This window comes from Lathamus discolor, chromosome Z (assembly GCF_037157495.1).
Source record: "Lathamus discolor isolate bLatDis1 chromosome Z, bLatDis1.hap1, whole genome shotgun sequence".
Taxonomy (NCBI): Eukaryota; Metazoa; Chordata; class Aves; order Psittaciformes; family Psittacidae; genus Lathamus; species Lathamus discolor.
The window spans coordinates 22,619,142-22,646,921 of record NC_088909.1 but is presented as its reverse complement, the minus strand read 5'-3'; the positions used below and the strand labels follow the sequence as shown (position 1 = coordinate 22,646,921).

At 53.7% G+C, this 27,780-nt stretch overlaps 1 protein-coding gene across 1 annotated transcript in view; it reads left to right on the top strand.

Annotated features, from left to right (window-relative positions):
* LOC136005853 (hydrocephalus-inducing protein-like) overlaps nucleotides 1-27,780 on the top strand; it is a 106,912-nt gene that overhangs the window by 21,153 nt on the left and 57,979 nt on the right. Inside the window, exons 12-29 of the mRNA XM_065663746.1 lie at nucleotides 143-267; nucleotides 1,725-1,915; nucleotides 5,673-5,772; nucleotides 6,888-7,006; nucleotides 7,375-7,593; nucleotides 9,030-9,090; nucleotides 10,211-10,446; nucleotides 11,029-11,129; nucleotides 12,402-12,537; nucleotides 12,996-13,160; nucleotides 14,284-14,436; nucleotides 17,213-17,451; nucleotides 18,959-19,199; nucleotides 21,300-21,443; nucleotides 23,120-23,263; nucleotides 23,997-24,305; nucleotides 26,232-26,288; nucleotides 26,997-27,206. Of these exons, the coding sequence (XP_065519818.1) occupies nucleotides 143-267; nucleotides 1,725-1,915; nucleotides 5,673-5,772; nucleotides 6,888-7,006; nucleotides 7,375-7,593; nucleotides 9,030-9,090; nucleotides 10,211-10,446; nucleotides 11,029-11,129; nucleotides 12,402-12,537; nucleotides 12,996-13,160; nucleotides 14,284-14,436; nucleotides 17,213-17,451; nucleotides 18,959-19,199; nucleotides 21,300-21,443; nucleotides 23,120-23,263; nucleotides 23,997-24,305; nucleotides 26,232-26,288; nucleotides 26,997-27,206 (2,950 nt within the window). The remainder of the gene's footprint in view (nucleotides 1-142; nucleotides 268-1,724; nucleotides 1,916-5,672; nucleotides 5,773-6,887; nucleotides 7,007-7,374; nucleotides 7,594-9,029; nucleotides 9,091-10,210; nucleotides 10,447-11,028; nucleotides 11,130-12,401; nucleotides 12,538-12,995; nucleotides 13,161-14,283; nucleotides 14,437-17,212; nucleotides 17,452-18,958; nucleotides 19,200-21,299; nucleotides 21,444-23,119; nucleotides 23,264-23,996; nucleotides 24,306-26,231; nucleotides 26,289-26,996; nucleotides 27,207-27,780) is intronic.

Sequence of the window (27,780 nt, the reverse complement as noted above, 5' to 3'; positions counted from 1 at the left end):
TCCTGGATGTTCTGGTTTTCTTGTACCGACTGTGGTTTGCTTGCTCCTTGCTTGCACAAGTGAGCTGAAGCGAACTAGACTGCAAACTTAACGGAGGGCCCGGGTCTCCCATACAGTCCTGATCTCTCTCTTTGTGTTGCAGCCCTTTCTCTGTGGATCCCTCCATTGGGACTCTTGGCATTGGAGAAGCGATGGAAGTCACGGTGGAATTCCACCCACCAAAGACCGGTGTTTATACGAGTCCAATGATCGTTCACTATGACACAGGTAAGCGCGTGGTGCACCCTCCGTGTGTCCTTCGAACCAGAGCGGTGTCTGCGCTGTCTGTCATCATCTGGTGGCTTCATTGTCCTGTTGAATCCCTTCTGCAAGGTTCCTTCACGCTGAGTAGAGCAAAGCTCCCTTGCTGGCTGCTAGATATTCCTGTGCTGGAATATTTCAGCCTGTAACAAGGCAGGCAGATCTTCCTGCGCACGGTGCACCGGGGGCGATGGCGAATATTCTGGGTGCTCCATTGCAGAAGAACTCACAGCAGGGAGTCTGACTGAAAAGGAGATGGCTTTTAACGTGCAAGAGAGCTCTCTGAAGAGCCTGCAACCTGTCCCCTAGAGCTCTCCTGACGGGTCATTGCTTTTCATCCCGATCTGTTGTGTTACAGTTCCTGGGAAGGCCTTTGAGGTAGAGACCCTCTTCTTGTGATGTGCTGCATGGGTACAGTTGGTGCTGTGCTGAGAGCTGGGCCATGCTGAGGACTTGTGACCAGGAGGAGCAGTAACTGTGGCAGCGGTAGCCATTAGGGTGCTCTGAGCTTTGCTGTAGCCTGGGAATGATTCTGTAGAAACCGCCTTGTTAGCAGCAGTTCTTTAGTGGTGAGGTTCATGAGCAAGCTGCTGCTAGGGCTGGCTGGAGTCAGTAATGTGAGGGCGCAATGATGCCTGAAGGTAGGTCGTGAACACCACCTTGGAGAAACACTTTGAAATGGCTGTGCTGCTGTGCGTGTTGCTCTGGTGCTGGAAGTAAGTCTCCAGCCTTCCAGAGGACACTTACCCTAGTGAAGGGACTCACTTCTCCGGTGGTGAAGTGGTAACAGCAGCACGTTTGACAAGGAAGAATGTGCGGGCAGTGGTGAGACACCTGGCTGTGACCGTAGCAGGAGCCAAAGAAGGAGTTGGCAGATGGATCCGAGGGCCCAGTAGCAGCCTGTTGAGTGCAGAGCTCAGCACAGAAGCTGCTCTGTAGTTTCCATTGTTGTTTCTGCCCTTCTCCATTGCATTTCAAATGCTCCCGCTTGGGTTCTGAGATCAGAGCTATGCCCAATATTTCAGGACCAGGAGATGAGGATGACACGACACTGGGGGCATCTCCTGCCTGCAGGAGACCCTGGGCAAGGCATGGCTGAGGTGGCGCTCCTCAGCGTCCCTGAGTGACTTGGATGTAGAATTCCCTGTGACCTGAGTGGGATGGCAGCCCAAAGGGCACCCGGGCACATCTGAAAAGATACATCTCCACGAACGTCCCCCAAAATAAGGTGCCTAAGGTGGTGCCAGGACATCCTCATGCTGTAGCATGTGCAGCTGTCAGGATATGCTAAGTGTCCTGATCCGGGGAACTGCTTATGCAGCTCAAAACTGCAGCTCTTTCTTCTGTTGCCTGCAGATTGCTCTATTCCTTGTACTTCCGTCAGCAAGTGAGATGAGGCGAGACTTGCTTTTGCTTTGTTCCAGGTGAAGATGTTCACAAAAGCCTTTGTGGAACAGCTGTAAATGTCAACATCAGGCTTGACAAGAGCTCCTTGACAGTTGAGAAGACTTCTGTCACGCTGTCAAAGCTAAGATCCCTGGTCATCCACAATCAGAGTGCCATCACGGCCCACTTCCAGTGGAAGCGTTTTGTTGATCAGGAAGAGGAGGAGCGGCAGAAGCTGAGGTTTGTTTGAGAGATTCGTCTCAGAAAGATAGATGCCCCAGGGGAAAACTAACACACGGTCTCAGAGGGCTGTTGGGGCTTTTGAACGGATTAGGGCACGTAAACCCATGCACAGCGTGGAGCTTAACCCTTGCCATTGCGGTCCCAGCCGTGCTACAGCTGAGGATGATGTTTTGGGGAGAGAAGGTTGAGTGCAATCACTGGATTGCCTGAGAGGGCAAACTCACGTTTGGGAGCGGCAAACTATTGAGTTCAGAGATCCGTGCACTACGGAGGGTCCATGAGGCTGAGGAAGGTGTCAGCACTCGGTACCTGGGACTACACTGAGCAGTAGCACTGAAGAGCTGCAGGTGGCACAGCTATTGTGATACTCTAGCAGTTTCTTCTTTGATAAGCTGGCAGGCTCCTTTTCCAGTCACAGGCAGGGTAGAGTGCTTGGTTGGCCCAGAAGGTGGAGGCCGTCCTGCCGTAGGCTGGGGAATTGCCTTTCAGTGTCCTGGTTTCTGGCCCAACGAGGTGTTTCTCCCCTTCCTCATAGGCTGGGCAGATGTGGAGGGCTCTGCGGGGAAGGGAGGGCAGCCAGGACTTGGAAGTGCTTTTGGGCTTCAGCAACCTGTGTCGTCGTGGTGGTGAGAGATGGGGCAGGTTCTTCCAAGGGTGTCTCTGGCGAAGCTTTGAAATTGCCATTTCAGGCAGCAGAGAAACACTCACAGCCTGGGGGGATGAACTGGAAATGACACTTTAAAGCTTATGTGACTTGGGCAATCCTTGTGCGACTTTTCAGGCTCAGATGGGTGCAGATATACGGGAGTTAGTCTGAACCCAGAGCTGATCAGGAAACTGCCTTGAACTGCAGCACTTTTCAAGGGCTTTGAGCACATCAAGTTCAGCGTAATTAGGTCAGAAATGCCTCAAAGGCCAGAACTGGTTTTCCACTGTTGTCTGTTTTTAATGACACAGTGTGTGAGTTCTGTGCAAACGCACTGAGTTAAAAGAAAATCTCGTGAGCTTGCCTTGATTCTTCCCTGGACCATTTCTTTAGCATCTCTCCCCACCTGCCTGTCTCAGACTGGACCCTGGGTGATCCTCTGTCCCCTCAGAAGCCACCAGCTTTCCCCAGAGTTCACTTCAACCTGATTTTTTACGTATGAGACTTGCTGTCGTGCCAGTCTCTGTCCTTGACTCTGAGCACGACGCTTGGTTCCTCCTTACTCGTAGTTTTGGGGATGGTCCAAGGCCACCGTCCTGCTGTCAGAGAAGCTTTTGAGATCTCAGAGGAGAGAGGGCCTTTTCCTGAGAGGAGGCAGTGCAGGCGCCTGTGTTGGGATGTGACCCCAAAAGACATGGCCCATTAGAAGGTGTCCCTCCTGCAGCGCTTTTGGGGATGTGATTCTGGCCTGCTGACGGAGCTTGAGTTGAGGGCTGCTCATGCCAGTGTGTGGAAGCCCTCCTCATGCACATCATGTGCGCGAGGCTCAGTGTGTGTGCAGCAAGTAACGTCCTTGCCTGTTTCCCTTCTCTTTGCGTTTGGATTTAGCTGGGTGATGATCGTTCACACGGCGTTGCCTCGATTTGCTGCACATGGAGCTTTCCCCTGGTCCCCCAGTGCTGTCACCCGCTGGTTCTTCATGGCCAGGGGACTGGAGCGTGAAGGGGGGACAGCAGTGTGCCAGCAAGGAGCAACCGCTCTGCAGCAGTGCTCCCCTTTCATCTCCCGCTTGTGATCTTTAAACACTAGATTGATTTCTGCTGCAGCCGCCGATAAAGGGAGAGGTTAAGTGCATCACAGCTCTGCAGTGGAGGCCAAAACGAGGGAAAAGATGAGGTGGTTCAAGATTCCACGTAGGGTTTGCATTCAGAGATGCTGGTCCTGACTTCTTTACTAGGTGATGCTGGGCAGAGTGCCTTCGTCTCTTGGCACCTCTGTTTTCATGCTCAGAAACCCATTTGTGTCACTGAAGTGATGGGATGCCCAAATCCGTTGCTTTGCTTTGGAAGTGCACCGGGATCCTCTGGTGAAAGGCAGTGCAGATACTGTCTCCTCACCCCTGTGGGTGCAAAAGGGAAGGGGAAAAGTGTGATGCTGGTAACGAGCAGCTGAAAGCCAGTTGCTTCTCCCCTCCCAATGCAGGAGGCTTTTTCTTGAGGGCTGCCAGCTTTAAGAAACCTCTTGTTAGCTCGTCAGTGAGGAGTAAAACTCCTTGCTGTGCTGGGAAGAACGGCAATAATGGGATCCATGTGGGAGCCTGTGTCTCAGGGTCAGCCCTGTGCTGAGCTGCTGCTCTTCCTCGCCGAGTGCTTTGCTGCTCGTGCACTGACACGACAGGCTTTGCAAATCTGCTGCTTATTCAATTATCTGCTTGGTTCGTCTCTCCCATGGCACAGGCTGCAGAGGCAGGAAGAGGACAAGCTGGTTGATGTTCCTGCGGAGCACGGGCTGGTCCCCCCTCTCAGAGAACACCCTTCCCTTCCCATCTGCAGCTCCCAGAACCAGGGGACAGAGGTGCAGGGAGGCTCCATGCCTTTCTGCAGTGATATTTTCGCCATTGTGCCCATGGTAAGTGATGGCTGAGAACCTCCCTTCCTGCTGCTCCTCCTCCTTCTCATCTCTGAAGGAGGTCCCTTGGCAGATCCCACATCAGCTGCTTGATGTGCCAAGAGAGGAGACATCCGGTTTCTGGTGAGGCTAGGGGCACTTGTTGCAAAAAGCATTTCTGAACAGCGGCAAGAGCCGACCCCAGGCTGGGCTCTGCTGCAAGGGCTGTGAATTAAGGGCACGTCATGAGTGTCCTCACAGTATTCAGAGGTATCAGTTATTCTCCGTAAGGACACATTCCCACGTAGCGCGCGGGGGTGAAGAAAGGACACTGGTGCACTGTTAGTTCACATACTGACCTGCAGAATGCAATGGTCCTGGGTGGAAAGGAGGCCAAATTGAGCCCAAGCACAGCAATCCCTTCCTAAAACCTGGATTTATACCACATCTGAGTCTCCCTTCCAGTGTCGTCTGTGAGCCTGGACACGAGGCTGGCAGGTTTAAACGGGCTTTTTGAGTTCTACTGCAGATAGGCAGAGAAAACTGCTCACTTTCCTGGTGATGCCAGCAAAAACCCCATGGCCTACAATCAGCCAGAGACTGCCTTCTGAGTATTTGCATGGTCTTGAGATGAAGAATGGCTGCTGTCTGAGCAGCGCAGCATCCCTTCTCATCTTGGAGTAAACCCTGGAATAATCCCAACCTCTTCTTTCTTTTACAGTGGGTGAAAGTAGTTTATTTTTTCTATTTTGTTTTCCGAGGAAGGGGCTGCTGTTCTCTTCTTGGTTGCTCCTGCAGCCCATGGAAGGCTGAGAGGTGCCTTTCCTTAAACCAGTTGCAGGAAGTGAGCGCCTATAGAAACCAGGGATGCCTCCTGAAATGTGTGGCAGGGCTTCCTGGGACTGTGCACCAGTGCCAGGATCCTCTGCGAGAGCAGCAGAGAGTTGCAGAAACTGGTAGCGTGGCCCAGACTTAAATCCGTGGGCAAGAGCTCAGTCTCTTCTGAGGGGAACAAAATGCCCCTTCCGGGTGCCAGTAAAGGCGAGGGACTTTGGAAGCTGCTGCTTCCAAGCTCTCCTATAAATGCTGTTGACAAGCGTTGCTTGCTCCTTGCTCTTTGCTGATGCTCTAAATAGAGGCTTCCAGGGCTGCAGTGGAAACAAGAATGTGATGTTTGAAGATAAATGGTTTGCTGTCACTTCTGTTTCAGGAGGGAGATGTCTTGCCCAATTCTTCCCTTGAAATCAGTGTGATCTTTCAGCCCAAAGAAGCCAGAGTCTACCAAGAGACAGTCTACTGTGACATCTCAGGTACAGCTCTTTCCTCCTGCTCCTGTTCCCACAGAGGAGGTAGAAACACTCTTCCAGCCCACTCGGACCTCATGTAGTTCTGGAGGGCTCAACAGGGCAGTGCTGGCACACGCCGCTGTCCCCGTGGTTCCCGGTGGTCTCCTGTCGGAGGCCAGGGCTCAGGATGCCTGGCTCTGCCTTCCTGATCCCAGAAGTGACCAAGCAGTGAAGGAATAAGCTTTCCCGCCATGGCTTTGCCAGCATTTGCAACACAGCTTTAGTGAAGGAGCACCAGGCCCCTGCAGACCAGTTACGTCCAAGATGAGTCTTTGTGGCGTGGCTCTCTCCTCCTTCTCGTGCTGCTCACTTTGTGTGCAGAGTAGGCTGGGATGGCAGTGAGAGCTCATCCAAAATTTGAGCCAGGATTCAGGCACCTTAGGCTGCTTCAGTGGCTGAGAGCAGCCTTCAGACTGAAGATCTTGTGCTCTGTCATCTCTAGCAAATTTAAGGGAAAGGACCCACCTTGGAGTTTAGCTGTAAGCCTTGAGGTCTCGGTTGCCTTTGCACCAAGGGATGTGCACGTTAGCAGTACATTTATGGCTTATGTGATCTGCTCAGTGAGAAGGCTGGTTTTCCATGACTGGAGAGAGTGCCTTCATCGGGGACTGGAGAGATAAGACAAAGGGCTGATGGGTTCGAGCTTAAACAGGGGAGATTTAGTTTAGATGTACAGAAGAAATTCTTTCCTGTGAAAGTGGGGAGGCACTGGAAGAGGCTGCCCAAGGAAGTTGCTCCACCCGTGGCAATGTTCAAGTTCAGGCTGGACGGGACTTGAAGCAAGCTGCTCTAGTGGAAGGTGTCCCTGTCCATGGCAAGGGGTTGGAACTGGATGATCTTAAGGTCCTTTCCAACGCAAACCATTCTGTGGTTGTCTGAGACACCGGCCCAGGGGGTTGGTTAGAAATGAGAAAGCAGCCCCAAGGCGTATGTCCTGAGGGACGAGATGGGTCCCGTATCTTCTCCTGGAGCATCTAGAGCTGGTTCCATCCAGCCCAGGGACCGGCAGCAGCACTGAGACAACCTGGAAAGTGCCGGGTAGCAGAGGAAATTGCACTCACAGAGATTTCCCTCCACAGGCTGTGAGACCAGGCTGCCCCTGTGCATCAGCGGGGAAGGCGTCGGGCCCCAGGTCCAACTCAGCTGTGACCAGCTGAGCATCGGGGAGGTGACTGTTGGCTCAAGCCACAGCTACAGGGTGAGCAGGACGGGGCGCAGGGCATGGGGTGGATCCGGATGGCTCCCGGGCAGCAGCGAGCCTCGTGGAGCTGTGGGATGGGTCTGAATCAACTTGGTGGTGCTGAGCAGGCGCTTGGCACTGCAGGTCAAGTGGAGTGCTCTGTGTCAGGGGAATAAGCCCAGAGTGGCTCTGTTTGTGTGAAGTTATCCCCGCTTTGCATGGAAAAAAACCCCGAGGCAGAACTCGTCCTGTTGTATTTGGCAGCAGCGCTCAGCATCTTCTGCCTTTTACAGATGTTAATTGCTAAACTAGAAAAGAAGTGAGCCTTCTGTAAGCAAAGAGGATTCCTCATGTATTTCCATGTTGCCTTCTCGCTGCTGCTGCAGGTGTTCCTGCTCAACAGAGGAGTTACTGAGACGCCCTTCAGCGTGGTCTCTCCGGAGAGAGCTCTGGGCTCCTGCTTCACCTTTGGCCCCCGGGAGGGCATGCTTTTGCCTTTTGATCATCAGGCCATCTGGATCTCCTTCAATGCCAGTGTCGTGGGGCAGTTCACAGAGGAATTCCAGTTCAATGTGAAGGGATCCCCTGAGCCTCTGACGCTGACTGTGAGGTGAGGAGGGTTCTAGGAGCTTGGCGGCCACATTTGTAGCTCTCTCTGGGTAGTCATCTCCCACCTGCCTCATTTGCTGATGGAGCAGAGAAAGAAAAGGCTTGTCTGAGGTCTTGATCTTGGCTCTCATCCTGGCATCCCCACACTAGGAGCCCACACTAACCTTGACTCCAGTTTGACGCTGACTCCTTGCGACCGCAGCAGCAAATGAAGTGGAATTGTCAGCAAGAGGGAGCCATGGAATAGGTTGGGTTGAACACACCAGTTGCTGTGGTCCTTGATTTTGAGCTGAGAGGCAGAGCTGGCATTGGTTGGCATCAACCATGAAATAAATTAATGGGTGCTGTGCAGCTTCACGTGGTGATTCAGGTGGATGTTGGTGAGTCCTGGAGTTTGGAGCCTTCAAGTCGGCTGAATTTAAGGGCAGGTGAGGAGATGCGGTGTGTTCAGGTTCCGTTATGCCTGCAACTACTTGAAAGGAGGATGGAGCCAGGAGGTGGCTGGTCTCTTTTCCCAAGTAACAAGGGAAAAGACAAGAGGAAACGGCCTCAGTGTGTGCAGGGCAGATTTATACTTGATGTTAGGAACAGTTTCTCCCCGAAAGGGTGGTCAGGCATTAGAAGAGGCTGCCCCGGGCAGTGGTGGAGTCACCATCCCTGGAAGTGTTCCCAAACCGTGTAGACGAGGCCCTTAGTGACATGGATTAGTGGTGGGCTTGGCAGCGCTGGGGTGACAGTTGGACTTGATGATCTTAAAGGTCTTTTCCAGCGTAGATGATTTGACGATTCTGTGTTGGGTGGTTTAAGACGTGTTGCTCTTGGATGGGTCAGCTGGTGCCCTGGTGGTTGGCTGATGTTTTCCTCCAAGATTCAACTGTCCGCTCTGTTGAGCTGTTGCGGCTCTTGTCAAGGGATGTTTGGGGCTCCCCCGGCTTCGTGTCTCAAAGTCCTGCCCCCATAACGATTGCGTGGATCAAGATCTTCTGAGCAAGGTGTTCCTGTACTCCCTGGGAAGAGCGGTTCCAGCTAAGAAATGCCAAAGCAGGAAAGCTGTGGCTGGGAAGGGTAGTTACATTGAGTGTGCTTTACTGGGGACACCCCTGTGTCCAACACATTACAGATGGGGAAACTGAGGCACGCAGCCATCACTTGTTTGGTGTCCTTCCTCAGGCCATCAACAACGTGGGGGCATACCCTGCATGACACTGTGCCCCAAGCCCCACAAGCAGCTATGGGCTGCTGACCGCTTTGCTTTGGCTGCCTCCCGTCCACCTGGATGCTGTGCTGAGCATGAGGGTGAGGGCTTGATTTGAAACCCCCTGAGGTTCTCAGGCCGGCTTTTACCCACCGGAACGGTAAGGAAAGCTGAAGGCTTTGCAGTTCTCTTTAACCGAGGCCATGTCTCCTCTGCCTTTGTCCTCACAGTGGCTGTGTCACTGGGCCGGCGTTTCATTTCAATGTATCGTCCCTCCGCTTCGGTGAAGTCTCCTTTGGTGAGTGTGCCCTGGGCTTGGGCTGCAGGGTGGGAGGTCTGAGCCTTACCCAGATGGAGCACTTGTCCAGGACAGCATTGTCACTTGTGTTCCTCCATAGCCACCTTCAGCATGTCAAAACCAGGACTGCCAGCTGCTAGGCAGTATTTTGCCATCATGAGATCAAACAGAACCAGACAGAATGGCACAGAGCCAATTGAATGGTTCAAATAGAACGGAAGGAGTAGAAAGTCAGTGTTCTCTGGTGTCCCTCACAGTCAGTCCAGCCCCAATCTGCCAGTCCTCAGCAACAGAATGACTGTGAAAGTCTTTCTTGTCCGCGGCCAACTGGAGAAGGGAGTTGAAGGCAAGTTGTAGGTGCCCTGGGTGAATTTTGCTGTTGTGAGGCAAGGGCACCATTTACCCACCTGACCGTTAGCGTGAGAAATCAATTAGTGCTGTGAGGCCAACTCGTTGTCAGCTCCCAGGTAACATGGCCAAGCAGTAGCTCCGCATTGGGCACCCATGTCTTCAGACATGGGCTCCTCCTTCCCCACCAAAAGGAAGAGGGAGGGTGAGACACAGGTCCTGCTTGTTCTTGAGCAAGCATCAGGTTTGCCTCCAGTGAAGTGGGCCGTGAGCTGCCACAGGCTCGGTCTCGATTGTCCCAAACCAGGAGATGCACCGAGGTTCCTGTCTGGAGAAGCTGCTTCAGAGTGCTCTGCATCATGCTGTGGCTGCCAATTTCATCTTTCCTTTCCTTTCCTGGATCATCTCTTCGATGGCAGCATACTGCTTTTATCTCTCAAAAACTGTGGGAGTGTTTGTGGAGTTCACAGGGACTTTTCTGGACTGACTTTTGAGAGTAAATGTTCTGGATGCACCGTCACGGTTGAGAAGGAATTGGTGCTGGTCTGTGGGAGGTGAGAGCTCCTCACAGTTAGAGACACCTGTGTCAGAGTGGCATTTCTGTGTGACAAGCGTAAAAGGGACCGTAATTGACGACGACTTCCCCACAGAGCTTCTCAATCAGCTGTAATTGCCATTGAAAGGAGGCAAACTCCAAGCACAGTTTTATCACCGCAGGATGTCCACCCCAGGAATCACGGGATAATAAACTCCTGTTGTGTCCTTTTCCCAGGCTTTCCTCGCACCCTGTGCTGCCGCCTCACTAACACTTCCTCGGTGCCCTTCAACTTCAACCTTCGCATTCCTGGGGACGGCTCGGGAGCACCCAGCGTGACCAGTATTGCTCAGGTGTCAGACAGCACTGGTCCGTCGTGGAGAAAGCGAGCCCCAGGTGCCAAGAAGCCAGCTGAATTTACTATCAGGCCCTCCACAGGGATCATCTGCGCCAAGGGACACTTGGATATCCAGGTACGCGAAGAGTCCAGCCCTGTGTGCTTCAGAGGTGGAGCTGGAGCTTCGGTGGCGTTGAGGGGGCTTTAGCACTGCTGGCTCTGAGCATCCTGCGGGTAAGAGTTGGGCACTAGTGTTGGGCTCTACATCTGCCCTGGCAACGCAAAGCGCATTCGGTAATTCAGGTATTGTCCAAAGACTTCTGTTACTGCCAGAGACTGTGCTCTACACATGAACCAGCAGAAGAATTAAAGGCAAACATCACAGAATCCTAGCCTGTTTTGGGTTGGAAGGGACCTTACAGCTCATCCAGTTCCAGCCCCCTGCCATGGGCAGGGACACCTTCCACCAGACGAGGCTGCTCCAAGCCACATCCAAACTGGCCTTGAACACCGCCAGGGATGGGGCAGCCGCAGCTTCTCTGGGCAGCCGGTGCCAGGGCCTCAGCACCCGCGCAGGGAAGAACTTCTTCCTGATACCTCATCTTCCTCATATCTACTAAATCCTCCCTTTCCTTGCTGTGGAAGGAGATGTGGAGGGCACTGCATATGGCCAATGGGTTTTGGGAGTGATGAAGTATTTGATGCTCTTGTCTTCCAGGTCACCCTGTGCTCCAACACCGTGAAGAGATACAAGCTGGCCCTGGTGGTTGATGTGGATGGTGTTGGCAGAGAGGTGTTATCACTGCCCGTCAGAGCCAGGTACCAATGCTTCCCTTGCAGCCCCTCTTCTTTCCCTATGCATCTGCCAGAAGCAAGTGGTGCTGCCTTGCATAGAGCTGGCTGGCTCCAGCTCCAAACGAGGAGCATTGCTCAATGAGCTAGTTCTGCCCAGCTAGACAGGAGAACAGCAGCGCATGGAAAGCAGTCCATGATGAGCAGCACTTGTGCTCAGCCACAGGCATGGCCCAGGGCCTTCTCCTACAGGAAACTGTGATTATATTCCTTATCGGCCTGCTCTGGGGGCTTGAGGTGTAATGTTTCCAAAGGGCCGCCTCTCCTCCTTCCTGCAAGTGTTGGACTTGTGCTGGGTCGTGGCCAGAATCCAGGACTGGTTTGGGCCACAGCAAGCAGCTGCTGCAAGCTGTTGTCTGCCTCAGTTAAGGAGGGGCCGTGCAGACAGGCAAGGGGCTTAGGGCAGGACTGGTGAGGGAAAAGTAAAGGCGAGATCTTGTGACAGACAAAGTAGTCCTTGGTGTGGAAGGTGAGCTCAGGTTTTTGTGCTTCCGTCTGGCTCTGCTGAGCATTGATGTTCTCGGAGTTAAGCGCAAAGCTGTTCTTGCTTCAGCCACATTCAGGCCTGTTGTGCTGCGGTGGGCGTCAGTTCAACGGCAAGAGGGATGCATTTCACCGGTGCTGTTCCCTCTCCCGGGCAGAGTTGTGCAGTCAGTGCCTGGGCTGCAGTTGTGTAGAACAAGTGCAAATGGGAGCAGCTGGCGTGCGGACCCGTGGGGAAAGGACCAAGGCAGCCACAGGGCCTGGGAGAGGGTTATCGCTCACGGCGCAGGGCAGGTGGTGGCCTGCACCCTGCGTTGCTGGGGTAAAGGGCTGGATTTCAGGCAGGGACACAGCGGTGTTTTCCCTGAGACACTGGAGTCTGGTGTTCCTGGAGCCTTGGCGAGCGCTGCTCCTCGGTGGGAAAGCTCCCTCAGAGCTCACACCTCGCTGGGGCCATTGAGAGGGTCCTTGCGAGCCTCCTGGGGCAAAGGAGGGGCAAAGCTGACCTGGGACAGGGCACCGTGCTCTGCCTGGGCACTGAGCAGCTTTTGTGATGCTGAGACTCAGGGTCTGCCCCTCTTTTGCAAGAGGTTGTTGGGTAAAAAGAAGTTGAAGGCTGTTTCTCACTGTAGGCGTATCAAATGTCTATTTGACAGTGACAAATGGGTCGTGCTCCTGTTGGTGCTCATTGAGAAGTAAACAAGTAAGCAACGCTGTGTCAGAATCTAATTCCCTTTTGCTCATCTCTCTGCCTAGATGTATAATTCCCCCGCTGCGAGTGCTCCACCCGGCTCTGACCTTTGGACGATGCTCTCTCAAAGTCCCTTATCAGCAGATGCTGACCCTTGTGAACGACAGCAACCTTCCAGGCTGCTACTGGGCTCTTCCTCAGGTTTGGCATCGCATCCGCCTCCTGCCTCCAATGTTGCCTAGGGGTTTGTTAGGGAAAAACCGGGTTTGGTTAAGATGTTGCTGGTTTGTATTCAACCCTAAAGGTTTGCTGGGAACAGGAAGCTGCCTGAATATCAACTCCAGGAAGCAGCTTAAACTCTCCAGGAAGCAGATTATATTCTAGTCTTCGGGATGCTTTCAATGCGGGAGAACTTGTAGGGTTGTGAAAAGCTGCTGCAAGGAGGCTGCCAGCACGGGACGGGGGGTTGTGGAGGCAGCAGCTGTTGGCCCCCCTCAGGATGCTGAACCCATACATGTCTTGCATCTTGAGTTGTGCCTTTCTGCTTTCTCCTAGGCATTTTTAGACACGTGTGTGAGTTGCCGTTGTGGTAGATGTTAAAGAGTTGAAAGTTTCCTCAAAGGTCAGTCTGAAGCCGTGTTTGGTTCTGTCCCTTATAGGAGAACAAGGATGCTGCTGCTGTGTGGTACTCCAGCCCTGAGCCCCGTGGGATTATCCAGCCTCACAGCTCGGTGGAGATCCCGTTCACACTGGAAGTCCAGGTGACGGGAAAGCAGGACACCGTTGCTCATGTTGCGGTGTTTGGGAGTAAAGAATCCCCACTGGTGAGTGCTGGGGCAGACGTGTGCCTTTGTGCCTCTCATCTTGGTGGGATGTAGAGCGTACAGGGGTTCTTCCAGGGAAAATGATCTATGGCTGTTGTCTACAAGGAAAGAAGGCATTCGTGGCATAAGCAACACTAATGCCTGGAGAAGACATGGGACTGAGTGACCCTGTGCCCAGTCAATCCATCCTCAAGGCGCTGCGCTCATGCTCGGTTGCTTCTTCCCAGGATCCCGTATTGATCACCACCACCCCCCCCCCCCGTCAATTTAGAACCGTCCTTCCCTGTTCTGTCCCCGCAGGCCCTTATCCAAAGCCCCTCTCAAGGTTTCTTGTTGGCCCCTTTAGGCACTGGAAGGTGCTTTAAGGTCTAACCAGAGCCCTCCCTTCTTCAGGCTCTACAAGCCTGGTTAAGGCTTGGGGTGTCTGGAGCTGGGGAAATCCCGCCAGACTGGATAAATTCTCATTGGTTTTAGTGATGTGAGAAGGGGGTTTAGCAAAAGGATCCACATTCCTCCTCCGCTAGTTTGTGCCCCTTCTGCAGGAACAAACATTTGGGTCTCAGGCTGTCAGCAGAAAAAAATACTGCTCGAATGATGCAATTAATAATGAATGTCTTGGTGCAATAAAGAAGTAATACCAGGAATGCACACAAGCACAAATGAGAGGCAACTAACTTGCATGATCTCTGCTGAGAAGAGCTTTGCTTCCAGCCTCTACTGGTTTTCACAGGAGAAGCTTTGGGAAGGTTGAAGAAGTTCCTGTGCAGTGTGGCTGTGCAGCCGCAGCAGTCAGGGAGGGTGGTTTATGGCATGATGGAGCAGTACAAGGAGCAGGCGTAGGCACAGGGTAGCGGAAGGAGAGCTGAGAGCATGGAGGAGGTGTGAAAAGCATGCGTGGGAGATGGGGGTTCTGTATCCCCTCATAATGGGATATTGTGGCTTTCAGATCCGCAGGGACCACTCCAGGTGCCACCTCTGCTCCAGCCTTCCTGTTTCAGCCTCACAACCCTGACAGCTTCAAACAGTCAGAATTCCCTCAGCCTACGAGCACCCTTAGAGCTGTCCAGTCATTCTAAACCTTCCCTGTTGTTTTTTTCTCTTTCCTGCCTGCCTCCTGGAGCAGGAAATCCATTTATTGAGCACTGGAGAAGGACCAGTTGTCCACGTGCACCCAAGTGAGATAAATTTTGGCAGCATCCAAGTTCTACAAGATGCTTCCCGGACCCTCCACCTCTCCAATCAGTCTGTCATCCCCGCATCCTTCTCGGCAAAGATGGTAAGTGTCGCTGGGGCTGTTTTCCAGAGCAGGTGAGTGGCCCATAGCAGCCTGTGACTGGAGCACTTATTTCTATGCAACATTTCCACGTCACTGAGATGTGTCTGAGAGAGAAAGCCAGATGGTCCATCCGAGTGCAGCAAGAGGAGCCTGGCTCCGGGGGCACTTGTAGCTGGGGCACCCGTCAGTAAAACAGAGCTTGCAGAGATGTTTGAGCAGAAAGGAGTTCATTTCTGCAAGTTCTCCCTTTATTTTGTGGAAGGCGTTTAGCTGTGAGAGTCTTTGTTTTTGGAACTGAGAGGTCTGTCCTCAAGGCGCTTAGGGTGAAGTGGGTTTCACACCTCCACGGGGGTCAAACCAGCTGGGTTGTTGCCCAGAAGCAGACTTGTAAGGGTTGTGTACCTGCAGAGCCTGTGTGCTCTGTAACATTGTAGAGCATGTGGCTGCAGAAAGAGGCTGTTTAATTCCTGGAGGCGGCACGGTGGAACAGGCTGCGGAGCAGAAGGAGGTTGTGGGGTCTTCTGACAGGGGCTGATGCAGCCAGGAAGGGCTCGTGTGCTGGGTCTGGGGGGTGCTCCCCACCGGAGGGGCGTCTGTGAGGGGCTTGAGAGGAGGTTTGTTCTTCTGCAGGCTGGGTTGTTGAAGTTCTGGAGCCGCTTCACGCAGGCCTGTGGCTGGGGACTTGGTTGTGTCTGCGCATGAGGCATCCAGCAGGGTGTGAGAGCACAGGCTCAGCCCCCTGGGCAAGGAGGAGGGGGCTGAATTTCCCTCCTGCTGCTTTTCCAGGCGTTTGGGGGTTAAATAGAACCTCAAAGTGGGGGATTCGCAGGCAGCTTGCTTTGTCCGCACCATAAAAATCTGCTTTTGACCTCTGCAAAGAGCAAGCACCCCAGTGCCCTCAGCAGCTGCCTCCTTCAGTGCCCTTTCTTACTTGCTGGTAAGCAAAGCAATTGTTACTCTGCTCGTCAGGGGAAAGCAAACATGTCCTGTTGCGCTGTGCCTATTGGCAACTGAATTACAGAGGGTTAGAAGTCTTCAAGACAGCTGTGCTTCTAGAAACAAGCTGAGAGCTTTTCCCAAAGGCAAAGCAGGAGCAGTTTGGTTCTTAAATGTTGTGCTTGGCAGCAGCTGGGCAAGCCGTAGCCGTGTCCTGGAGAACCGCGATGCGCAGAGTGGTGTCCCTGGCCTCCCCAGCCTGGCAGGGAGGGCAGATGCGATCATGGAGGGGTGAGCTGTGGACAGGGAGCACAAATGGAGACAAGCTCTGCCCCTTGATCCTGTAAAACATCCCGTTGACGGTGCTCGGGGCAGAGGCTAAACCACAGTGGTCCCGGTGCTTGTGCTGAGGAGATGCTGATGCTGAGGAGGCAGGAGGAGGCCGGTTGTTGGCGGGAGCATGTAGCCAGCCTCAGGCTCTGATCTCCGCCTCCTGCAGGGCTCGGGGTGCTTTTGGGCTCTTTCCTGCCACTGGCTGTTTGTGTGGATAAGGAGCAGCTTTGAAATGAAGAACAGAGGGTCCCCCCCACCGGGAATGCTGAACCACCTGGGACAAGGCTCTGCAGCCAGCTGGTGCAGGACGGGGTTTATTTCCCCTTCATGAGCAGCCTTACGAGGACAGTGACTCAGCCTGACTGAGAATGGGAATGCTGTTGTTAGAGCTACGGCTCTCGCTAGAGCTACGGCTTGATCAAGTGCAGCTGCATTTGTAACGTGGAGTTCTGCTTCCTCTGTCACTTGTGCAAGGCCAGAGTGACCAGATCACTTCAGTGACTCATCTGTAAACAGATTCAAGAGAGCTGATTGTGGTGTCTCCTCAGTCATCCCTTGGGGCAGCTATCCGTCCCTTCCTCCCTCTCTCCTTCCCTCCCTCCATCAGTCAGCTGCACACTGGTGTCCATTGTAACCAGATTGTGGAAGCTTTCATTCACGATGGACGTCTGTGCTGGGATAAGATTCTGATTATCGTGGTGAACTTCTGAAGTGGTGGATCCCAGCCCTTACTGGTTACTCAGGAGCTCTGATGCCCAATAGTACAAGAAGCTGCTATAGGGTCAGAAATAGCCACTGTCTTTGTGCATGCAGTGCATGCAGCTACGGCATCATTTTGCAGCACACTCAAGGATAAGCAAGTAGCAGAGATGTTATCAGAGGTTGGGTATTTGTCTTGAAAGTGGGGGTATTTTGTAGCGTGGCTCCAAGAGGTTTCTTGTCTCTGAGACACAGGCTGGATTGGGGGCAGGCAGAAGCTGACCTAGAAATCCAAGGGAATGTGTCTCGGCAGAGCCTTGTGGCCCTGGCAGGTCTCCTGTTCAGCAGTGCACGGTGCTGCCCCTTGGAGCCAGAGCAGATGCTGACTGAAAGAATGAGGAGAGGATGCAAATCGTCCTCCCCTGGCCTGGGCTGTTGGCCTGGGCGGGCCCAGCAGGGCTGTGCTGGGTCACGCCAGGGAGTTGAAGGTCTGGCTCCGTCGAGACCCCCATCCTCATTCCTCAGGAATAGTTTCTGGGGTACAATTTTCTGGCGGGCTTGTTGCCAAGCTCTGATAAATGAGCTTTGTCAGGGAGCAGACTCTCAGATTCACGTTTGGAGCAGAGCTCTCAGGGCTCCTTTCCAAGCGAGCTGCCCTGTGTCAGCACGACCCAGAGAAGCTGTGCATGAATGTCAGTGGAATCTTCACACCCACTGGCTCGGTGTGAACGTGTTGTCTGGGCAGGCCTTGGCTGGTGGCAGCCAGGTCCGTGGTTTCCGTCCTAAATGAGTGTTGGTTGTCTTCCAGGCTGGTGCAGACTCGTGCTGGACCGTTGGACCCAGTCAGGGAGTGATCCCTGCCAAGGCCGAGGTGTCTCTGGCTGTCACTGCAAACTTGGATGACACGGAGCAATTCAAGGACGAGGTGGTGCTGTTCATTGAGAACAGTCGTGCCTACGTCATCCCCGTCCAGGCTGTTGGCGTTGGCACCACGATTGTCATTGACAAACCCTTTGGCCCGGAGCTCAACCTGGCGCCCTGCTTCAGGTAGGGAATCTCTCAGCTCCCACTTCCCCATGGGCTCAGCAAGGAGGAGTTCTGCTGCAGTCCCTCAAGCTTCTTCAGTGCTCACAGTCCTGGCTCTGCTTCCCTGAAGCCACAGGGCTTCCTTTGGAAACATTTTATGGCCATCTGAAAGTCAGTAGGTACTCTGAAAGCCACCGAGCTGGAGAGCAGTTGCTAAGTTGTTGCTGAATTGTCTTTAGTCATAATCCATTTGTCTCCTCACTTTATCAAACAAAGATTTGGAGGAAGAGAGCAGGTCCTGGAAGCCTCCAGCTGAGAAATGCTGCCTTACAAGTATAGACATGTTTCTCTTTGCAGTGATATTGCTTGCCATGCCATTCCGTCTGGAGTAAGATCTCAGAGCAGCAGCAAGCCTGGGCAGTAGCTTGTTAGCAGCTCCTCGACTGAATGAATGGCGCTGGTTTATTTCCCCTCTGGCCAGGAGCCCTGGAGGAGCAGCAGAATTTCTTTGCCCTGTGTCATCCCCCAGTTGGCTCCTCTACCCCACTCCATGCCCGGTTGATCTTTATTAGACGTGGTGGCTCTTCCCTGGTTTCTCCTGCCTGCTTCCCGAGGCACGGGGAAGCGAGTGTGGATGCAGGACCAGCTCTGGAAGGGGGAGGAAGTGTGGAAGTGTGGAAGTCTGCTGAGGTGGAGTGGGATAAATGAAGAGTCTCGATTGAAATTGGTGAGCTGGAAGGAGAGGATTCAGTGGTCCCAACGTGTGTGTCTGAAACCAGTCATGTTCTTGAAGACAGGAGGAAAAAAGTGCTGTTTGCCTTGTGTTGGAGACCTCCTCAGAGAAGAAGAACAGTCTTCTTGGGGTGGCTCTTCCTTTCTGTGGCTGCAAAGAGGGTCCGTGGTGCTCCGATACCTGAATTCTTGGGGTAGAAAGAGCAGCTTAATCCTACCTTAAGTACTTGGGATAGGTTTGGAGAGGTAAAATACGCACCCACGAGCCCTCCACATACGCAGGGACATCGCAGGGAGGCTGGTGCTTGTCCAGAGTTTCCTGTGCTCAGTGCAGCCACAAGCTGGCTGCACAATGGAGGGGACAGTGTCCATGTGATTCATGTAGTTGTCTTCTGCCCCCCTTTATGTCTTTGCCCGCGGGCTCAGTTTGGAGCTGTTGCCATTGCTGTCGGCTGCAGAGCCGCCACCAGAGGGTGGTACGTTGGGGGCAATGAGGGTTGGATGCTCCCTACGAGACGCCTCAGAGGCATGAACAGCTCCCAAGGGGAAGGTGGAATGGCAGCGAGGCTGTTCCTCCAGCTACTTGCATGTGGGGCCGGCTCTTTACGAAGCTCTTCCTTGCTGGAAGGGTGCCAGCAGAGCAGCTGCTGGATGGTGACAAACCTAGGGGCAGCCAAGGTCTGGCTTTTGGTGAAGCCGAGTGTGCAGTCAGGTCGTGCCCTCAGGGTGCTGAAGCTGGGTGACCAGTGGCAAATAGCAGCTCCCCTGCCATTTTGTGTCTCTGCTTCTCCTCTAGCCTGGATCCCTGCTGTTACCGCTTCAAGATGACAAACAAAGGACGACGCACCCATCTGCTCTATTGGACCACAGAAGGTGGCACCACACTTAAGCAGCGCAAGCGTCTCCCTCGCATCAGTAAGAGCAAGGGCAAGGTTTCCTCCTGTGGCCCCGTGCTGAAGCTTCAGCCGCTGAGGACGGAGCTGATGCCCGGCCAGACAGCGGAGGTGGTGCTGAAAGGCTCCTGCAGCACCCCCCAGGTGAGTTCTGCATCAGGGCATTTCTGCAGCCCCTTGACATTTGCCTGAGCAAATGGGCAAGTGCTTCTGAGAACCTGGTTTCCTGCCATAAGTTACCGTGGCAGCACCAGTTGCTTTCCATGCTCGCCACCATCAGTTGCTGAGGCTTTTTGAGTTCCATGGCTACCATAAAACCAACTTGGTGGTAGCAAAACATGGCCTGAAGGCACTGTCGCCCCAGGCTCTGTCCAGCATGGCCTTGTACCCTGCCAGGGATGGAGCATTCACCACTGCTTTGGCAACCTGTGCCAGTGCCTCACCATCCTCACAGTGAAGAACCTCTTCCTTGTATCTAACCTGAACTTGCCCTGTTTGAGTTTAAGTCCATTACCCCTTGTCCTGTTGCTGCAGTCCCTGAGAAGAGTCCGTGTCTGGCATCCTTGTAGGCCCCGTTCAGCTAGTGGAAGGCTGCTCTGAGGTCTCCCCGCGGTTTCTCTTCTCCAGGCTGAGCAGCCCCAGTTTTCTCAGCTGGCCTTAAAGTTAGAGGTAGACTGGGAGCCCAGGCAGAAAGTAACTAAAGAAATGGCCAGTTGTCTGTGTGGGGAAGCAGCGAGTGAAACAAAACACCCAGGAAGGTAGGGAGTGTCTGGGAGCAGCATTGATTTTCCTCTGTAGACAGACACGGGCCGGGAGCTTGTCCGTCCCGGAGACCGGGACGAGAGAAATGAACCCAGTGTGCCAGCTCTAATGATCCGAATGATGTCCGTCCACATGGGAAAGTGTTCCAGGGATCATTAGAACTGAGAGCTTGACTTGTGTCAGTATTCCCATCAGCGCTCGCCCCGCTCCCTCAGCCAGCCCCCGTGTGCCGAGGGCAGGCAGGTCTTGCAGCACCCTTGGGTTGCAGCTCAGAGGGGCAGATTTCAGCAGGGTCACTGAGTGTTCTCCTCCCTGGACCCTTCTCTCCGGGGGAAATCCAGCTCTGCAGAGGAGCTGCCGTCTGACCCCGGTGTGCCTTCCCTGGCTCCAGGAGCACCGGGCACAAGTGTTTAAGTGAATGGGGAATAAATGTGCATTAAGCTTCTGCTTCTGCTAGAGTTTGAGAGGGGTTTTAAAGGATTGCCTGGGTGGTAGCTTGAGGAAGACTTGATCTCTCAGGTGGTTGACTCCGATGGGACTGTCCCTGTGCAGTCCTGAGCCCATAAGGCTTTGCTGAAGAGGGAAGAAGGAACCAGAAGGGAAATGGTCAGGCCACTGGTGAGGGTGCCTTCCTGGAAAGCCAAATGGGCATCTGTGATCTCAGCTGTGGCTACCTGGCTCGTGCAGTCCAAGCCAAGAGCCTGGGATTGGGTCTTCCACCTTCCCTAGGTCTCGAGAACTTCATACTCTTGAGGCTGGTTAGAAGCCCAAGACCCTGTGGTGCACGTGCAGCACAGGTGATTCTGACGTCTCTAGGCTCTGAGGAGGAGTTGGGTTGTGGTGGTCTATCAGAGGGAAGAGAGAGGAAAAAAGGGAGGAATGTGGGGAAGTGAAACCATGAGGAGGAATCAGGAAAAGTCTTGGATGTAAGAGCATCCAGCTTAAGTAGAGGGTTTTCATGCCAGGTTGAAGACATCTCTTTCCTGGGGAGGTTTGTTTTACAGGCAGGTCTAGGGGGACACAGTACATCCTAGGAAGGCAGGCTGTCTGTCTGGGGTTTTCCCAGGGATCCTTTCCACTAAACTTGCAAGGGAGGATTTGCTGGCATTGATCCTTCTATCCCCTGTTTCCCTTCATACAGTCTGGTTTGTTTTTTTTTAATGAGTTCCTACAGTTTTCGGTAAGCATTTTGTTTGGCAGTGGGACAAAGCAAAGCAATAACCGTTTGGGCAGGGATTGTTCTGAGAGCTGTAGGCAGCACAAGACTCCTGAGGGCCTTTTGTGGTGGTTGGGTTGTAACACGAGGGACGCGTGAGTGCAGAACAAAGAGGATGCAGCTTATAAAGAAGAGAGGGCTCCTGAGGAGACCAATGGCTGTAACTTCATGCAGTAATGGGGCGTGTGGGTGGGCGGCTCAAAGATGCAGTGTGTTTTGTGGACACCCTGATAACACCCGCTGGGGGCCGTGTGGCTCGCATGCAGGTGGTGAAGGAGAAGCTGCTGTGTCACGCCATCGTGGGCAAGGAGGGAGTGAAGAATCTGATCGTGCAGGTGGACGTCACGTGCGAGTTCATTGCTCCTGCTCTGCAAATATCCAGCCGAGAAATCACTTTCCGGGTGGAGAAGGTGAGTCTCTGCATTGCATCCTGGCACTGACTGGTGTGGCTGGGGTGTGCCTGTGTCCTAAGGAGGAAGTTCTCCAAGTCCACAGAGCTTTGGCTGTTGACTTGAGCCAGGCCCAGCTTTTGTCATGAATGCCGAGATCATTATTTCACCCCTGTGGGGCTGGGGACAGTCTCCGCAGCTCTATTCTGCCCTTCTCGAGGTGGAGACAGAATTGAGCTGCTGAGCCAAGGGCACGGGCTGAGATGTGGGACCCGTGAGAGCAGCGTGGGCTTTGGAAGAGCCACTTGGTGTGCTGGGGCTGCAGGTGGAGAGCAGATCCCTCCTCACCCTCCCTGAGGTGGTGGTGAGAGGAGTGAGGATGCTGCTAGAGATGAGGCTGTTCTCTAAGTTCAGCCAGGTGGAACTGAGATTACAGCTGCTCTGGCGAGGGGGAGCATGCCCCCCTCTAGAGAGACGCCAGTGTCTGTAGTCAGGGTTTTGAGGATCTTCCAAGGTGTGGTGATGTCCGAGCAGCGATCGTGTAGGGAAGCTGAGAAAAGCTGAGATTCCTGTCAACTCCTCAAGCTGATGAGGAAAAACTGGCATCTCTTGCGCCTCTTTGCCTTCCCTGCCGTCGGTATGGGTGCTGCCTCTTTGCCTTTCCCGAGCCTCACCTTCTTCAAAGGACCCATGAGTGCCCTTCAGCTGCAGCGATGAGAGCACCAGTGCAACGTGTGTGCCCTTTAGTGTCTGGATCCCGACTCCTGCATCACCTTTCCCCCTCGCGCGAGGTGTCTGGAAAAGAGCAGATAGCTCATGATTTAGTTTCTGCGGTTTCAGGTCTCTCCTCCACTTCCCAGGCTTCCAGAGAAGCACAAATCCTGTGAGCAGGCGGTTCACATCTAATCAGAAGCTTTTCAGCTCCCCCTGATGTCTGCCTGTGGTCTGCTTGATGCCACATGCTCCCATGTGTTGCGTGCTGCGACACTGCAGGAGTTGGATGCCAATACATCCACAGTTAGTTTCCCAAAGACTGTCTAGTTTAGATAAACCATGCAGGAAGCACGGAGCAATGCATGGACAGGAGGAAAAGGCTTAGGCTGAGCTTAGCTTTGAGGCTGCAACATCTTGTCAGTGGAGCAGGGGCAGCAGGTTGCGGCCAGACTGTTGAGGTTTGGAGCTGTCTGCATGTGCCCGTGAATGTTCAAAGCTGACCTCGGGCTGCTGCAGGCTGTCCGCTGCAGGCCATATCCTGCTTGCTTGCCTCCTCTGAGCAGCATCACTGCCTTGCGGGCCTGGCAGAGCTGATAGGGTGGTAAGAAACTACTGTATGGGAGTGGAAATGGCCTTGTGCCTTGTGCCTGTGTGTCCTCTCTGGGCAGGAGAGGACACACAACTGGAGCCAGAGTGGGTTCACTTTCTGTTTTGGATCTTGCTGAAGCAGCTGCCTCCTCTGGGGGGCTGCTCCCTCATCTGTACGCGAGACTGTTTCCCTGTCCCCTGGGGAAGGCTGTGGGTTCTAAACGCGAAAGCGTCTGCTAGAGTTGGAGGACAAACTTTGCAGAGGGGTAGAAACCAATCAAAAGAGTAAATAGAGATGGATGCACTTTTGGGGTTGGAAAATTTGAAATGCGTCTGAAGGGGAGGAGGTCCATGGCCACTTCAAGGTCATTTTTTCTTGTCTCCTGTTTCTGTAGCACCCCGGTGATGTCCTGGCTGTGATGTACAAGCCTCTCTCTGTAAAGAACATGTGCTCGCTGCCCCTCAGCGTGGTCCTTGCCTTAGAGCAGCCCTTCTCCATCTGCACTGCGGACCAGCAGCCTCTCCCTACAGATGCTCAGGTGAGCAGCCCCGGACTGTCTTGCTGCTGGGCTTTGAAGAGGGATGAACGTGGTGGTGTGTCTCTGTTGGGAGGTCCTCCATGATGGAAGTGTGTTCTGTAGAGTCTGCAGTAAAGTGGCCCGAGCTAAATCAGATGTGAAACGAGCTGCTGGAGGAAACAGAATGCCATCTGAATCGGGAAGAGACCTCCTGGCTTGAAGACAGGGGGAGGAGGGAGCAGGCACCCAGCTGTGGGCAAGCTGTAGGAAAGGTGTCTGCTGGAAGGCATGCCAGCTCTCCAGCAGCCATCTTCAGATAAGCTGGGGAACAGCTTGCTGTCTTTGAGGGCAGCCCTGCCTTTGGGAAGGCTGAGGTAGGCTTCTCCAGCTGCTGTCTGGCTCCTGCCCTGGTGTGTGCGGAAGGTGTTGGGCATGGGCTCTGCAGTGCACGTGTTGTCAGAGGTGCAGCCACCGCTGTGCTGCAGGCTAAAGGAGTTCCTCCAGAGTGAGGGCGAAGGCCTGGGTGCCAGAGTGCTGCTTTGGTTGTGTTTAGCAGGTGGCTTCTGCGGCTCCAGAATTCAGGAGACCAATGTGGATTTCCTCTTGTATTGGTGCAGAGCACAGAACCGTGAGCCTCAGGCAGCTTCAGAAAAAAGTGCGGTGCTTGGTCAGACAGCGTGAAGAAAATGAAGGATGAAGCCAGAAGCCCGTGTTGGGGTCACACGTTGAACATTTTCTCTTCATCTGCTTGCAGCCCATGAAGCTGAGGACAGGGGAGGAACTTCAACTCTGCATCGGATTTAACCCTGCTTATGAGGAGGATTTGCTTATCCGGGCAGTGGAGAAGGCTCTGAAGATCAAGTTCCTGGAGCATCCTCACGAAGAGCAGGTCACCGTCCGGGGAGAAGTCTACTTCCCGAATCTCCAGATCCAGACCACGGCCGTGGACTTGGGCTGCATCTTGAATGACACCAAGGATGTGCGTTACATGGAGATGACCAACTGCAGCCCACTGGTTGTCCAGTACCACTGGGCATTCCTGAAGGACAGCCAGGTGAACCCAGTGAGGTATGTGCACCTCTCCCTCTCCTGGAAGCTCTTCTTCCTGATGTCCTGTTTGTGGTTTGCAAAGCCCGAGGCCATTTGCCTGATCTGCCAAATTGTTTTCAACCTTCCCTTGAGGAAGTCACACCTCTCAGTTGTGCTCAGCCAAGGTGCTCAGGGAACAGGTGATCTCCGCCGGTTTGATGCTGGGAAGGAGACAGCATTCTCCAGCCAGGCTGGGACTGCAGGACACTACTGACCCTTTTCACATAGCCATAAGCTGGAGTCCTGCTTTATCTCTGCAGCTGCAAAGCCATGCTTCTGCACTTGGAGAAGCGGATGTAGAAGGTGTCCTTCCCTGCTAAGCCCATCTGTTGTCATTTTGTACTAAGATCCTACCCAGGCACTGCCATCAGAGTGACACACTGCTGTCGCAGTCCCTTGCTCTGCTTTGCTGTAGGCCTGTATGGGTTCCTGGGGGCAGGAGGGCTGATGTAGAAAGCTGCTTTCTCAGATCTTCGTGGCCTGAGGCAAACAGCCCCTTGAAGTGAGTGTTCATCTCTTGAACTGCACGTCACATTCACAGAAGAGCTATGTAGAGTTTTAGTGAGGAATGGCAGGTTCTGCTGTGACTTTAGGTCCAGCTGTAGATGCTGGAGGGAGCCCTTGTATGGACATCCCTGGGAAGGAGGACCATGCAGTGGTGGTCTATGGTTTCCAAGGCCAAGAGCAAACTTGTAGTGGTGCTGAAGCACATCTAGAAGCACATTCCTAGTGTTCCTTCTGCTGCGGCTTCTCTGCATAGCACAAAAGTCTGCTCTGGGCAGTTTGAAGGACGGTAGCAAATGGTTTTCCGTAATGCCCTAGGAAACGCAGCAAAGTTCACCACGTGGCACTGAAGTGCTGTTATTACAAACAAGGGAAACGATCAAGAAGCAGCTGTGTGAAGAGAATTGGGGTCTGACTCGGAGGAGGTGACCTCTTGGGAACTGGAGATGAGCTGTGGCTATTAGGAGGGCTTGGGGGAGACGACCAGGGCACTGGGGCACTCCGGGGCGCTCAGCAGACACCATGGGATGCTGTGTGCCAGAGCTGGAAATGAAGATGGTCTCCAAGGTGTTACCACCTCAAAGTGTTCATTAGGAGCCTGCAGAAGGGCAGCGTGTCAGATGTTATTTCTGGTCCACACTAAGCACTGTTGGTATTCTAAATTATCAGCTCTAACTCAGTCTGACATGGAGGGAATCAAACATCAGGTCTCCTGAAGGGGAGATCAAAGACTGGAACTTTCCCTACCTGGGACCTTGCTGGAGCTGGTCATCAGAGACTCCCAGGATCAGTCGCGCACGTTTATTTTGGTCAGGAGAGAAAAATGCTGTTTCTCTGCCTCAACAAGACTTTGTGTGTTTACATTTTTTTTTTTCTTTCTAATTGTCCAGCCCGTTCTTTCCTCCTTGCTCTTTGGTCATTGCTGCTACCTGGGGCAGAGTGATCATATGAGCAACACAATCCAACTGTTGCTGTGTGGCTGCACATAGCCAGTGTAGACCAACGTGTGCCCTTTCTCTGACTTCTGAGGCACGAATCTCTCATGGTTACTCTTGTTGTAGACCCACGTGGTTAGAGACAGACTAACCCTAAGCCTCACCCCTTGGACCTCTGAGAACTCAAAGCTGAGCTAAGCCTTTGCACCAAGGTGTTTTCTCCAGTGACGGAATGGATCTTCAGAATCACGCAGCAGGGGATAGCAGATCTGGAGGCAAGCAGGTGCCAGCTGCCTGCAGCGCTGCTATAGCAGTGTCATTGCCAGGCGTTGACCTGCTCCATCCCAGTTTTGGAGCTCATTGCTGAGCTCACACCACTGATGCCCCCGCAGGGGCCCCATCCTGCCGAGGAGCTGCTGTGCAGACTTCCCTCCCTCCCACTGCAAGGTCCCTGAGCAAAGGTCTGTTCTTTTTCCAGGTTCATGGAGACAGAGCCCCTCGCCTTGGGTGTGGAGGAGGTAAGTGGGAATCTGTCTCACTTCCACATTTCCAGTGTAGCAAGCAGTTACGTACTCCCACTCCCACTGGTGTCCTGGGTGCTGCTGCCAGAGTGGCCTCATGTCATAACAAGTGCATCGCTGGTCATTGGAGAGGCCACATGGGAGGTGTTATAGGGCTGGTCAAGAACACTCCTTGTGCGGCAGCTATGGAGGACTTTATCCATCTTGGTCCTCATCAAGTGGTGGGTAGGAAATTCCTGCGGCAGCATTTGCTGCAGCAGCATTTGCTGCGGCAGCATTTGCTGCAGCATCTGGAGAGAGCAGGATGTGAATCAGAGACAGGGAAAAGCATGAGGAGTGCGAGGAGCTGGGCTGGATCCTGCCCCCGGCTGCACGGGCTCTCAGCTCCCAGTCTCATGTTCTTCTGAGGGCAGGAAAAGGTGTTTTTGAAGGCAAGTTCTGCAGCAGAGAGAATTTCCTGCTGCCAGGAGACACCACAAATTAATGTTGTGTATTAGCTACTGCATTAATTGGGACTGTGGGAGAAGGTTTTCCCCATGGTCTCTCCGTTGGTGAGTGGAACGGCTGCAGTGTGAGATGAGGATGATATTGCCTGTGTTTGAGGAAGAGGCCCCTGCAGCCACGTCTGTCCTTTGGCCCAAGCCGAGGCTGCTCTCCTGCGTCAATCCCGTGCTCCACGTGTGGATCTCTCCTCCCTGCGTGCAGGTTTTCGATATCCTGCCGCTGCACGGTGAGCTGCAGCCGGGCCAGAGCCAGCGCGTCTGCTTCTCCTTCTTCGGCCACGCCAACACCGTCAGCCAGGTCACGGCGCTGTGCAGGGTGGAGGGAGGCCCGAGCTACGAGGTGGCTCTGCGTGGGGAGGCCTCGCGCATCAGCTACCTCCTGGACACCACCGAGATCGACTGCGGGCTGCAGGTGCCGCACGCTGCTCTTGTCAGTGCTCCTTGCCTCCAAGCATGACCGGTGGGCTGCTGCCCACCCGGGTCGAGGGTTCTCCCCCCTTCCCAGCTGCTTCGCTGGCTCTGTGGCTTGGAAGTCCAACGTTTGGGGGATACCTCCAAGCTGGCGTTTAATGGCCATCTCCACCCCAGCCCAGCCCAAAGCTGGGAATCCCTCCTCTAACTAACGCTGCCTCCTGGGGCAGGCAGGATCCCAGTGGTGATCTGCAGAGGGATGTGTCCCTGAGACATCCATCCGCTGATCTGCTCCTAAAGCCCAAATGAGGTGCTCTCTTTTAATGCTCCTGATTCATCAACCAAGGAGGCAGCTGACCTGGGCTTCCAGTCACCGTAGCCGGATAGAATGTCCCCGAATAACCCTCACTGTACTTCTTTCCTGTTACAACCCCCACAGCTGTTTCCAGCTGTTGGCCCTTGTGTGCGTTGCCCTCTCTCCCTCCCTTTTGGCTTGTGTTGTGCCCACAAATACTTGTGTGCAGGTGCCTTTTCTCCTGAAATGCCCCAATGCCTCCTCCTGTGTTTCAGCTCGC